Here is a 13,042-nt window from a genome sequence, read left to right as displayed (position 1 = left end):
GACCACCCAGAAATCAAAACATGTCTGAGAGTATTGTCCGAACATTCCTTGAATTCCAGCAGGCTCGGTGCTGTAACCACTGCCCCGGGGAGCCTGTTCCAGAGCCCAAGCACCTTTGGGTGCAGAACCTTTCCCTAACACCCAGCCTGACCCTCCCCTGTCCCAGCTCCATGCCGTTCCCTTGGGTCCTGTCGCTGCCCCCAGAGTGCAGAGCTCAGTGCCTGCCCCTCCACTCCCCTTGTGAAGGATCTGCAGGCCGCAATGAGGCCTCCCTCAGCCTGTTCTGCTCTGGGCTGAACAAACCAAGGGACCTCAAACACTCTTCATATGTCTTTCCCTCTAGACCCTTTGCCATCTTTGTAGCCCTCCTTTGGACACTAATAGCTTCATGTCCTTATATTGTGGTGTCCCAAACTGTATAGAGTACTTGAGGTGAGGACACCCCAGCACAGGGTAGAGAGAGGAATGAGTGAGCATGGCTGAAGTCTACTGTAAAGGTGATCTACAAGCAGTGCACAAGTGAAAGGTAAGAGGCAATAATCACAAATTGCTATAAGAGAAATTGCAGTTGTCTAAATGAAAAAAAACACAACAACTTCAGAACGAAGGTAAAACATGTCACTGAGGCTGCATTGTCTCCCTCTTTGGAGATTTTCAAAACTCAGTTGGACAAGGTCTGAACAACCTGCTTGAACTTTGAAGTTATCTCTGCTTTGAGTAGGGGGTTGGACCAGCTGATCTTCAAAGAGCCCTTCAACCCAAAATTATTCTGATTCTGTAGTCCAGAATCCACTCCACCTCCCATCCACCCACATCCCCCTCAAGAAAAAGTAAATACACATTCTTCTCGAAAAAAAAACAACCCAAACAACCAAACCACAAAATTGTCCTTCAAGTACCTGGAGGCTCAGCATTTTAGACTGAAATCACTCTTTGCCCAAGATCAGAGTTGCCTGTGTCTATGGAGCAACTGTGGATCATTGTATCACATAATGAATGGCAGCACAAACTGAACTTAATAGCCTTGCTAAGACAAAGAACACTGAACTGGATGTGCTATTCATTTACATAACAAATTCAATTTTAAAAAGTTTTGTAATTCCTGGAAGGCTGTTCAGAATTTCTTGCTTCTAACAGATTTCAGCTCTGGTTTTCCCCTAAACCACATAACCTGTTTGTTGCAGAACAAACAAGAACCCAAATTCCAGGAGTAATAACCTCAACAGAAAGAAATTTCACTAAAAAACAAACAAACAAACAAACAAAAACAAACAGACAAACAAACCCACAACAAACCCACATTACTTTTGGTGTTGTTTGATAATTTGACAGGAACATTCACATTTGGAGTTTCACAAGCTACTGTCAACCAGACGTTAAAAATAAGAAAACATTATATCATTACTTCTGTCAAAGGCAATGCAGATAAACAAAGCAATAAAAAGTTAATACTTCATTTGTATGTTAGAAAAATAATGGAAGCTCATATTGCCTGCTTAATGGCTTGAAATAATGAGATTACCTAACCTTAGTGATGCAGCTAAATAATGTCTGAATGATCTTTGGTCATTAATCAGTATGTAAATGATTTGAGGAAATATATTTTCTCAGCACACCTGTTTTTTCTACAAGTAAAAATGGTTTGATTTGCTTTTAGTATATGATGTCATCCACAAATTTTCATTATGTCATCAAAAATAATTTCTATCACTTTTTTAATAAAAAAAAAAGAAAGGTTGCTCAACTAAAGCTTACTAATAAATTAGTTTTAAACCACTTATTCATGAAAAAATGGATGCAACTCCAAAGTGTATTTGCACTCTCCACACCTTTAACACTCACTCCATTTGTTTATACAAATATATGTAAAGTCAGCACATACAAACACAAAAACATCATGCTTGAAAGTGCAGGCTTTCCCTATAGATTAAAGTTGCAGTCCTAGAATTACTACAAAATGTTTCCAGTAACATCTACACCTTCATTAGGCATTTACCCAAGAATCAAAATCTGATGATGAGTCACATAACTTACAGTAGGTGAAACTGCTGTATTAGGAAACTTCACCTTCAAAAATTACGTGATTTCAGCAGGTAATTCTAGTTCTAGTTCTAGTTTTGTTTTACTTTTTCCTCATAGCAAAAGGAGTTTATTGACCCACTGTGGCTAATGCATTTGAAATTTCTTATTTGATATAGAGAATGAAGTCTGCTCTAAATCAGATAAATTTACCAGGCCAGTTAGACGATTCTTACTCATAGCTGATCAAACTCTATAGCTGTAGGATGCCAAGGCCTACTCTTAAAACTTCATTGCCACAAAGAGGCTATTTTTTCAGGTTTTTCAGTGAGTGCATTATAAAATATAGGAATATAACTTGTGTCTGAGGAAAGGATGAACTGCCAAAGTATAGGCCATCTATTCAGAAATGTGCATGTTGGTTTATGTCTCAAAGCCATAAATCTGAGTTAGGTGTAGTAGTTATACATGTACATACAAGTACCTGACAACACTTGCACTTGAGCTCTAAACATTCTGAGCAGAGCCTCAGGAATAAAATGAGATTAAAATAAGCAAATAATTTATTAGAAATGAATGAGATCAAAATAAGTATGTCTCAGCCTCCCGACTTCTGTGCCTCCAATGCACAGTGATGTTAAAATTTGTAATTTTTCTTCACATTCAGGAACACTGTGTTTTTTAAGTGCAAGTTGAATTTGCATATTCCATTCACACCATGAACCAACTCCATGGCATTTCAGAAAAATACCATTTATCACAAGGTTCACGATACCTAGACACCAAGTACCTGATTTACATGCAGCCGTGCCAAAAAGCTTTGAAAACCCTTGTCCTTCCATGACTGGAGCTGGCTGCGTTATGTGTGCTGGGGACCCATAGGGCAGCAGGAACATGACTCTTGCACTCAGCCACCCCACTGCCAGCAGTAGAGTCTCTAGGGCAAGGCACATGAAGTGAGATGACTACATGAAGGCATCTCACACATTGAGAGTGAACTAACTGATCTGAATCCTTCAGCTTGTAAAAGTCCATGCTATTTTGCCATCCAGCAATACAAAATACACAGCATACATAACCTGTGACTATTGCAGCAGCTGCACAGCGGGTTTGTGCTCTATGTGGACTGGGAAAGAGCTCTATCGTTCTCTGATGTTCTATGCAAAATCCATTCACTATTCTTTAAAGTAAATTCATAAATTGCCCTCTGGTCACCTGTAATCCTGGAGGCTTATCCTTGCATTTCTCTAACTGCAATATTAAAAAAACGGATGGATTTTGAACATGAAATATTGTATTGATTGATTGTATGCTTGGATTTTGCAGTACAATGTGTGTAAGGGTGAGTTTTCATTATAAATCTCATTTTGAAGGGTTTATGACTAGCCTGTTTCAATTCTCTCTAGGCTCAAAACTTGTTAGATATATTTTGCCCTGGAAGATGAAAACTATCTTGAAAATGAGAAAGACAGTGAAAAGAAAGAAAAAGAATGGTATTATTTTCTTTAACTACAGGAACGTATTTTGAACCAAATATATGAAAAATTGAAATTTGATAATCTTTATTTCTTTTAACATTTTTTTTTCTCTTTTCTGTTTGAAACAGTAACATAAATAATTATAAATGTAAGATACTAAATACATTCACAGGAAGCCACTTTTTTAGTTCTGCATAAAATATATGTATTATTTAGGACAAATTTACCTTTCCAATATTATTGAAAGTTGCTTGACTTATACAGAATAATCTAAGGAGTCAAACTGTGAATTTCCCATAGTCCTTCTGTGATTTTAGGCAAAGTTTATGCAGAATTTAAGGGTATATCTTAAGGGTTTCCTGCTTACATAAATGAGAGAGCTTATTGCCCAAAAGACTGACTTTTTAGGATAAGCAGGATGGTACCTGGAAAAGGTAATCAGGCAATCAGAGGCAAAGTGCAGTAGTTCATACACAGTGTATGCATATGTTTCCACCCACAAAATGTGATTTATCTTGTTTCAGCTGTTCTGTATGCTTTTCAGACTTACGAGAATAGTAACATTCAGACAAAAGAGTACCTAACAATGAAAGCTCAGCCTTCACATGGAAAATAAGGATCTGACTGGTGACAGCCAACATGGCTTCACTGAGGGCAGGTCATGTCTGAAAAATTTGGTGGCCTTCTACAATGGTGTTACAGCACTGGTGGATAGGGGAAGAGCAAATGATATGTCATTCTTGCCCATCTACCTTAACTTGGGCAAAGCATTTGGCACTGCCCCACATGAAATCATTGTCTCTAAATTGGAGAGATATGGATGTGATGGATGGACCACTCAGTGCATAAGGAATTGGTTGTATGGTCACACTCAGAGAGTTGAGGTCAATGGCTCAATGTCCAAGTGGAGATCAGTAATGAGTGGTGTTCCTCATAGGTCAGTAGTGGGGATGGCACTATTTAACACCTTTGCCAGTGACATTGAGCGCACCCTCAGCAAGTTTTCCAATGACACCAAGACATGTGGTGCAGCCGATAAGCTGGAGGGAAGGAATGCCATCCAGAGGGACCTTGAGAGACTTAGAGGTGGGACTGTGAGAACCTCACAAAGTTCAACAAGGCCAAGTGCAAGGTCCTGCATCTGGGTCGGGGCAATCCCAGGTACAAATACAGACTGTGTAGAGCATGGATTTAGAGCAGCCCTGATGAGAAGACTTGGAGGGTGTTGGTTGACGAGAAGCTCGATATGAGCTGGCAATGTACGCTTGCAGCCCAAAAAGTGAACCGTGTCCCAGGCTGCATCAAAAGAAGTGTGGCCAGTACACAGGCTGAGAGAGGTGATTGTCCTCCTCTGCTCTGCTCTCATGAGACCCCACCTGGAGTACTTTATTCATCTCTGGAGCCCACAGTACAAGGACATGGAAGTATTAGAATGAGTCCAGAGGAGGGACACAAAAATGATCAGGGGGCTGGAGCACCTCTCCTACAAAGGCTGAGGAAGTTGGTGTTGTTCAATCTGGAGAAGAGAAGACTCTGGGGAAACCTTCTAGCAGCTTTTCAGTACCTAGAGGGGCCTAGAGGGAGGCTACAGGAAAGCTGGAGAGGGACTCTTTGCCAGGGAGTGTAGTGATAGGACAAGGGGGAATGGATTTAAACTAAAAGAGGGTAGATTAAGAGTAGATATAAGTAGGAAATTATTTACTCAGAGGGTGGTGAGGTGCTGGAACAGGTTGCCCAGAGAAGCTGTGGATGCCCCATCTCTGGATGTGTTCAAGGCCAGGTTGGATGGGGCTTTGGGCAACCTGGTCTGGTGGAAGTATCACCAGACAGTATCAGCCCACTGCAGGGGGTTAGAACTAGATGGTCTATAAAGTCCCTTCCAATGCAAATCATCCTATGGTTCTGTGATTCATCAAATAAAGCAAGTCTCAAGGTTAAGGTTCTAAGGATGAGGGCTTTCTTGTTCCAAAAGTAACAGATATAGGAAACAAAATAACCTATCCCATTGTAAATTTACTGTAATTTTTCAGAATCAATTTCTCATGATTTTAGTTTAATAATTGTTTAGGCATACAGTGAGTGTATTTAGGCATACATCATGTGCTCTTTAAATTAAGAGAATGAACATAAGAATATGAAAGCAAATCAAGTTCTTCAGTAAGACAGTTTTGCTTACCTGTGTATGACCAATCTATCTCTTCAATCAATTTCCGCTGTTGTCTATAGTATCCGTACACCAAATCTGCAAAGTAACAATGAATTTACAACATGAAAACTGGAAGCTTAACAGGAACAAGACAAGTAGATGACCCCCTCACTCCCAATACTATTGTAATTACTGATGTATGGTGTACCTAGTCTTAATTTTGGACTTTGAATGGTACTTGTTAACTGTAATATAAATACTGTTCGTATTGTAGCATATAAAGGTCACAAACAAAGCAAAGACAAATGCTTTTCAGTTTATCTGAATCTCATTTGTTATTCAATTTTTAACTTTTAGCGTAAAATTAGACATACATATGCTGGTATGATTAATGGTTTCTTCCTCCCAAACTTCATTACATACAGGTGTTTGTTTATTTATTTATTTATTGTTCACATTGTATCTAATTTCCTTCCTTCCTTCCTTCCTTCCTTCCTTCCTTCCTTCCTTCCTTCCTTCCTTCCTTCCTTCCTTCCTTCCTTCCTTCCTTCCTTCCTTTATAATTTCAACTGAATTTTCCCCTTTAAAATTAATACAGCTATCACCAGACCTCTCCCTGAAGAAACTGTCTTCTGTGATGTCCTTTATAAAGAACTAGTCTAGTTTACTTGGAAGTCAATGAAACCTAAATTTTTACTTCAGTGTGATTAGGACTTTACAGTTTTCTCTAACTTTGTGTTATTGATGCAATTTAAAGATAGTGAATAAATATTCTAAAATGTCATTTCAGTGTGGACTAGCATCAGCAATATTATAGCTGATGTATGTGAAGTTATTTGTATCTCTATAAACTTTATTGAGAAAGGCTAAATATTACTTTTTAATGACATTATTTGTCTCTAGAGAGACTAACTATATAAACGCTCATTGATTTTTTTTTTTTGACTACAGAATAACCTTCACTGTTATGCTTTTTATGTCCATATAACTCTAGCAATGCTACTGGTGCATGCAAAAGGAAGACTATGCCCTCGATACTTATTAATATATGCAAATTGGAGATACATTTTTTGAGACTATCATTTCTAAAGTAATAATCTTTACTAGCTTCATTAAATACTGTTCTAGAGAAGCACAATATAACCTACTTAAGAAATAATTGCATATGAACACATTGAGCACACATATGGATTGCCTCCTTGAGAAAATGCCATAGAATTAGGCTCACATTCTGCAGTAAATACAATTTCATGAAACATTTGCATAGCATTCATTTCTTTTTCTTTAATGGGAACAAGTCTGCAGTGCTGATTATGGGATGTTAAATCATAATTGCTATTTGCAAGGTTAGCAATGTTCTGTACTTTACAATGATGGTCTACCTATCTAAATTCCACATATTTTAATAACATTAGGCCACCTGCCTCCCCCATGAAACTGTGATTCCCCTTAAATACGTTTTCTCTTCCCTTTCTTCCTCCCCATCAAAAAACACCCTTGCAACACTTAGCAACATTCACTCATGACTAAGATTTCTACAGAAAGATCAAACCTTATATCTTAGTCCTGGAACTGAAAGCAAAAGGCTTTACATGCACTCATTGTCTTTGGACTATATTTTCAAGTTAATATACATTGTGCTTGCTTCTTTAATTAATTATGTAAAAGAAAGCTGTTTAAGTTCTGATTCACAGGTGTTAGTTGCTGTCTCCAGTTTCCTCCTTTATCCATTGTCCTCCTAATTGTTACTTCAAACAATCAGTTGAGCATTCATATGCTAAGTAAGCAGGGTTTGGGCGTGAGAGCGTCCCACCACTTTTTAAATTCCAGATGGAGGTCTGATGGACAAGGAGTGATAGCTTCAATGAACAAGAAAAAAAGGGGCAAGGTTCACTTTTTTTTTGGTGCATTACACACTTATAGACCCAGTAAATCTTATGGAAAGTCTTTATAAATGTCAGGAGACCTTAGGAGTTCATACACCTTTTCTCCTCTGCTATTCACCTATTGTGCTCCCACAGTCCCTTCACAGCACAGTCACAGGCAGTTATTGTCAGTGGTTTTGGTATTGCCTCTTTCTGCTACAAACGTGACAAAATGAAGGAAGAAAAGCAAATTTCACTTGGGGAAGGAAGCAATTGAGGAACTGTGGCTAGCAGGGGTGTCAGATAAAAGTGTGTGCTTCTGTGTGAGTGTATGGGGACAAGTGCATGCAGCAATTTTTCCCTTGAGCTTTGCTAGCTTTCCTGGTGCCCAGTAAACAGCCAGTGACCAGCCAACAGTAGAGACCAGGTGGAAGGTTAGTGTTTTATTTTAGAGTTAACGAATTAACTTCCATTTTGCTTTTGGGATATGACAACAATACAAGAATGTATTTAAGTTAAATACACATGTTAAGTTAAATACACGTATTAAATACAACAGTGTATTTAAGTTCCTTACATGTAATTTAAATGAATGTGGTATTAATGAGAAAGTCTTCACAAAAGCATTGTGATGTTATATGTAAATCTTTGATACTGACACTTGAGCTTTTAGAGTTATCAGCTTGAGAGTCAGCATGGCTCTTGTGACACCGACTGACTCTCTTGAGCTAGTGCCCAAAACAGTTTGAATTCTATTGATACTTTATGAAGCAAAAAAATCCTTAATATTCTCTTCTTCTTTCAGGATTCTGCTGAATATGTTTCCAAAGACTTTTGATTAATTCATAGAGCAAAACAGCTCAGGTGTGAGGTCACATTTCAACCAGTTGTATGGTTATCTTTCTATGTATGTCAGGGAGACATGCAAGATATCATATCATTAATTGCTTTTTGTTCCCTTCTCTACCCTCCTTCAGAGACTGCATGAGTCTGTGAGACTTGCTTGCTTTATATTCTATCTAACTAGTCAACAGCCCTGTTCCAGAGGCCCATAAAGTTAGGAAATGTGGTGGCCAATGCTTCAGTGTTTGTGAGGAGCAGCTGGACTGACTAATTTGTTGTTGACCTTGTCTCATGTTCAGTCATGGGGAAAAAAACAGAGAAGAAGGGCTTCTGGTTAAAGCATAGTACTGGGAGTAGTAAGACCTTGTAGATTTTTTTTTTTTTCCAATTTAGAATGTGTAAATAGCCAGGTTTTCTTCCTCCTGACATGAGTCTGGTATTTCTTTTGCACCTATTGGCCTTTGTTCAGTTGCTTTTTATTTACTGCTCTGAATTAAGCATTCAGATACTCAGTGTGTATTTATTCATACATAAAGGTAAACACTGAATAGTTTTAAAGATTAAAGGAAATATATGTGAGTGAAATCTTGATTTAGCACTCTGTGCTGGGATAAATAAGTGGAAACAGGACCTCATATCTCTGATTTTTGACAGGGAAAATCCTCTGACAGATTCTGACGCAAGTCACAAGTGCCCTCCAGAGACTCTTCTCTTAAGCCTTAGCAAAAAGGGTATTGAGAAGACAGTTATTGATGCACAAAGCATGTTTGGGGATGTTACAATCGATGTGCTGCTTTGCTATGCAGGAGAAAGGTCAGACGTAATCTGGGACTGTAATTTATACCAGTCTGCTGTAATTTTACCAGGTCTTTATGCCTGTCCTTTTTGCCAAGGCGGTGTCAAGAGATACCAGCTGCTAGACTCAAGAGGACAAAAGGACAACCTTCTGTTTTTTAGCCTAAGCTACAGTGTGAACTTCTGAGCTGCACCTCCAGTAAAGCCTGCATTTACAAGACTATGCCAACAGATTCCATTTTTATAGAAGCTTGGACACATTTAGATAAAAGTTTTTCTGCAAAGGCGCTGATGTTCTTTGTGCACAGTAGAGGTAGGCACTCTTAACTCATCATTAAACTTGCAAAAACATCATGTGGTCCTAGGAAGTTACACATCACTCAGTATTTTCCTCCTGTCCCAAAATCTAACCGAGAAGCAAAGAGTAGAAACTCTAAATTAATATGCATTCATCTAGTTCAAGTGGACAATGGCAACACGTTACAGACATGCATTGACATTAAAATCAATAGGAATTTCAATTTACATGGACAGGATTCGATCTGTGGTTCATATGTCAAAGAAGAGCATAGGAACTTTCTGGATTCTAGCAAGCATTTAAGCAATCACTGAAAATGATACAAAATACATTTGAAATTAAATACACAGTGAAGAAGTTTTCATTTTAAACAAAATTGTGTCTCATGAGATCTTTCCTGTGTACACTTGCATTATTGACACTGCATGAGCTGGATGCTATGAATACTAGGAGCTTGTACTGGTTTAGAAAAGATTAGAATAATCTGTAAGTGACAAACACCTCTTAAACACAATGCCATTGCTTTTGGTTTACCATATCTCTGAGCCAGATGCAGATGAAATTGGGAGCATTATACTGGGAAATGATCATTACATATTTACCTTATTTTAATGTATTTGCTTAGGCATTTGGTATTGGTTATTGTGAAGGACAGACAACTGGCTTGACCTAGCAAAACAGTCTGAAAATTTTTATTCAAATATGGTGCTTGCCAATACACTCAGTAAACTGTTTGGCAGGACAAAGGACTGGTCACCCAGGTTCAGATTTTCTACTAGACAGACTGATTTAAATCCACTGAAGGTTATCAAGATGCACCAACTTATGTCTGAATTTGAATGTATTGGATAATGCTCATTCAAATACAGTAGTGTAGTTCTGACCTTATGCCCTACTTGATCTTTCTACTCTTCAACAGCACTTTTATAGAATGTAAAATATTTTGATGGTCATATTTTTTAGACCAAGACATTGGAGAAGAGTTAGGTTTAAACATGAACAACAAATTGAAGTTGTATGATAAGAATACAAAGCTACAAGGTAGCTCAAGGAACAGCTTAGAAACATGTGTACCTGGTGTCTAAGAAGTGTCCAGGACACTGGACAAAATTTCTGCAAATAAGTCAGAGAGAAGGACAAAATGCATGGCTAGAATAATAATAACTTTTTTTTTTAAAAAAAAAAAAAAAAAAAAAAAAAAACTAAATATGATTATCAAAATAGACGTTTCCTGTCACATATTAAAAATAATATAATTAAATAGATCAAAATACCTTTATTATGCAAATTCTACTTCAGGAAATAAACAGAATCTTAAACATAACTAAAACTAACAAAATCAGCCCTACTAATAAATAGTGTATTCTCTCCTTATTTTACCTTCTATTAACAGAAGGTTTCAGGACCCTCTTCAATACCTTTCATCCATCTTGTGATGGTGTAGCTTCATTTTCTCATCTGCATGATTTATACTGATGGAGGAATGGAAAGATTAAAAGCACAGTCTACTAACAGTCACAACGTTCTAATGACAGGAAGTATCTATAAATCCCTTTGAGATAAGATACATTTGTCTGAATAAGGTCTCTTTTATGGATTTGTTCAATTTGGTAATGTCATCTGTAAAATCCTTAAAAATACTAAAGTGATTTTATACCCAACCTCTACCATTTCATATACATTTTCCCCTTGAAAGTCGAAGTGTTTAAATCTTTTTTCAAGATGGGTCTAAGAATTCTGACAGCCTTAGAGAAATTTAAAAATATTTTTTAATCCACAGTTCCTTCTGTGTAGGCTTATTTCAGGCATCAATATATTTTAGGGTATCTATAAAGAGAGTCATTTCCCTTAATTATGCTGGAGTGTAGGCTGCTCATTCTGATATGGATTGAAAAACCAAGACCTTCCCTGCACTAAATATAAAGCCAAAGCAGCTTTTTAAAATTTGTCAGTTTTTGTGTGTATTTACTAAAAGCACTTATTTACTAATATGAATTACACAAATCTAGAAAGAAAGAAAAAAAAAAAAAAAAAAAAGATTGATTGCTTTCATTTAAAAGCAGTTATCATTAAGCACCAGAGTATTAGTAGGCACTCTGCTTACTTAACCTGTCAAAACTTTACAGTGAACAGTGCCATGAATTAAAAGAATAGTGGTTACGGTATGAGCTAATGTTTATAAATCACATTTAATCGTGATTTTCCAGTGTACCTGTATATGAAAAAACAATAAGGACTCCAGTTTGATCAATTTAGGTTCTATTCCATTGTAATTTTACTTGCCTGGTGCTTACAGAATACCCTGATTTTCTAGACAAGTGGAAAGTGGGAGGGAGCTCGGGATACCACAGGATATGATCCAATCTGCTTAAATTTGCTGCTTCCCAATTTAACGGTGACTACTAGCAAAGTAATAGGATTCATCTTTCCATTTGTGGTCTTGTACACCTAAACATCATCTGAAGATTGAGGAAAATGATCTGATAGACTTCAGCTTTCAACACAACCATTAGCAGTTAGTTGAAGCATTGATCAATGCTTTTAAATATTAGCTTTTAAAGCTTCACTAGGAATCTATGTTGCATTCAAGTGCCTGCTCATTGAAACAAGGTTGGCAAGAGAGTTTAGGTGGGAGACTGGTATAGACAGAATGTCCAGAATAGATATTTCTGAACAGGCATGGTGAAATTAAGTTTCTGTGAAGCTCTTGGGCTAAATACAAAGATACCTCAACAATTTAAGAACCTACAGAGTAGGTAACCCAGGAAGTCTGGATGACTGGCCTGCATCTGAAGATGATGAATGGATTCCAGGCATCTAAAGCCAAAACCAGAAGGGAATTAGGAGAACTGTAATCTCCCCCAAGATATGACACTAATGTCCCATATATTAAGTGAGGCAAAATGGATTTTACCATAGAAATGGAAATTTTTATTCAAATGCAGGTATCAAGCAGTGCCTTTTGGGACACACTCATATCTCTGCTACTACAGACTCCTTTCCTCAAACCCAGGCTGTCTTTTAATGCTATATGTGTAAAATAATGGGATCACATAAATAAAAAAACTAGGAGTACATCCAGACCAGACATGAACAAACAAAAATTCAATCAAGTCAGTGAAATTACAGGCAATTGGTTTCAAAATGAATTAATTTCTCTTTTAGCATTACCAAAGGAGTAGGAAAATAGAGAGTTGAGCAGAACTGGACTTTGTTTAAACATAAATACTAATGATAACATAATTTTATTTGCATTATACTTGTCAATGTTATTGCTATTCCACAGATAAACTGAGGAAAACTTTTCTGATTTTGATTTCTAGCAAAATTGAGTGTAAAGAATTATGATAAATATAGTTAAGAATTTGAAAGTGTGGAAGTGAAAGAATGAAGAATATGTGCTTTACCTCTTACATTTAACACCTAAGTGTCAAAATATTTACAATCCTCCTTCCAACAAACAAAAACTTGTTGCAATAGACATTTCAGAACTGCAATGAAAGATAAAAAAAAATTAAGTCCTATACAAAAATCTCAGCATTCTTGTTTAAATGGCTTTTGGAAGAGTTTTTAAAAATTGTTGATACCTTTCTCTAAT

At 37.1% G+C, this 13,042-nt stretch overlaps 1 protein-coding gene across 8 annotated transcripts in view; it reads right to left on the bottom strand.

Moving 5' to 3' along the window:
• Positions 1 to 13,042, bottom strand: part of PTPRZ1 (protein tyrosine phosphatase receptor type Z1) — a 138,833-nt gene that overhangs the window by 94,768 nt on the left and 31,023 nt on the right. For all 8 annotated transcript variants that reach the window (XM_084505616.1, XM_084505619.1, XM_084505617.1 and 5 more), the window contains exon 2: positions 5,674 to 5,739. In XM_084505616.1, the coding sequence (XP_084361742.1) occupies positions 5,674 to 5,739 (66 nt within the window). The remainder of the gene's footprint in view (positions 1 to 5,673; positions 5,740 to 13,042) is intronic.

Source organism: Aythya ferina (genome assembly GCF_964211825.1).
Source record: "Aythya ferina genome assembly, chromosome: 1".
Classification (NCBI taxonomy): Eukaryota; Metazoa; Chordata; class Aves; order Anseriformes; family Anatidae; genus Aythya; species Aythya ferina.
Note: the sequence above shows the minus strand (reverse complement) of the source record. Positions and strands in the feature narration are given on the sequence as shown.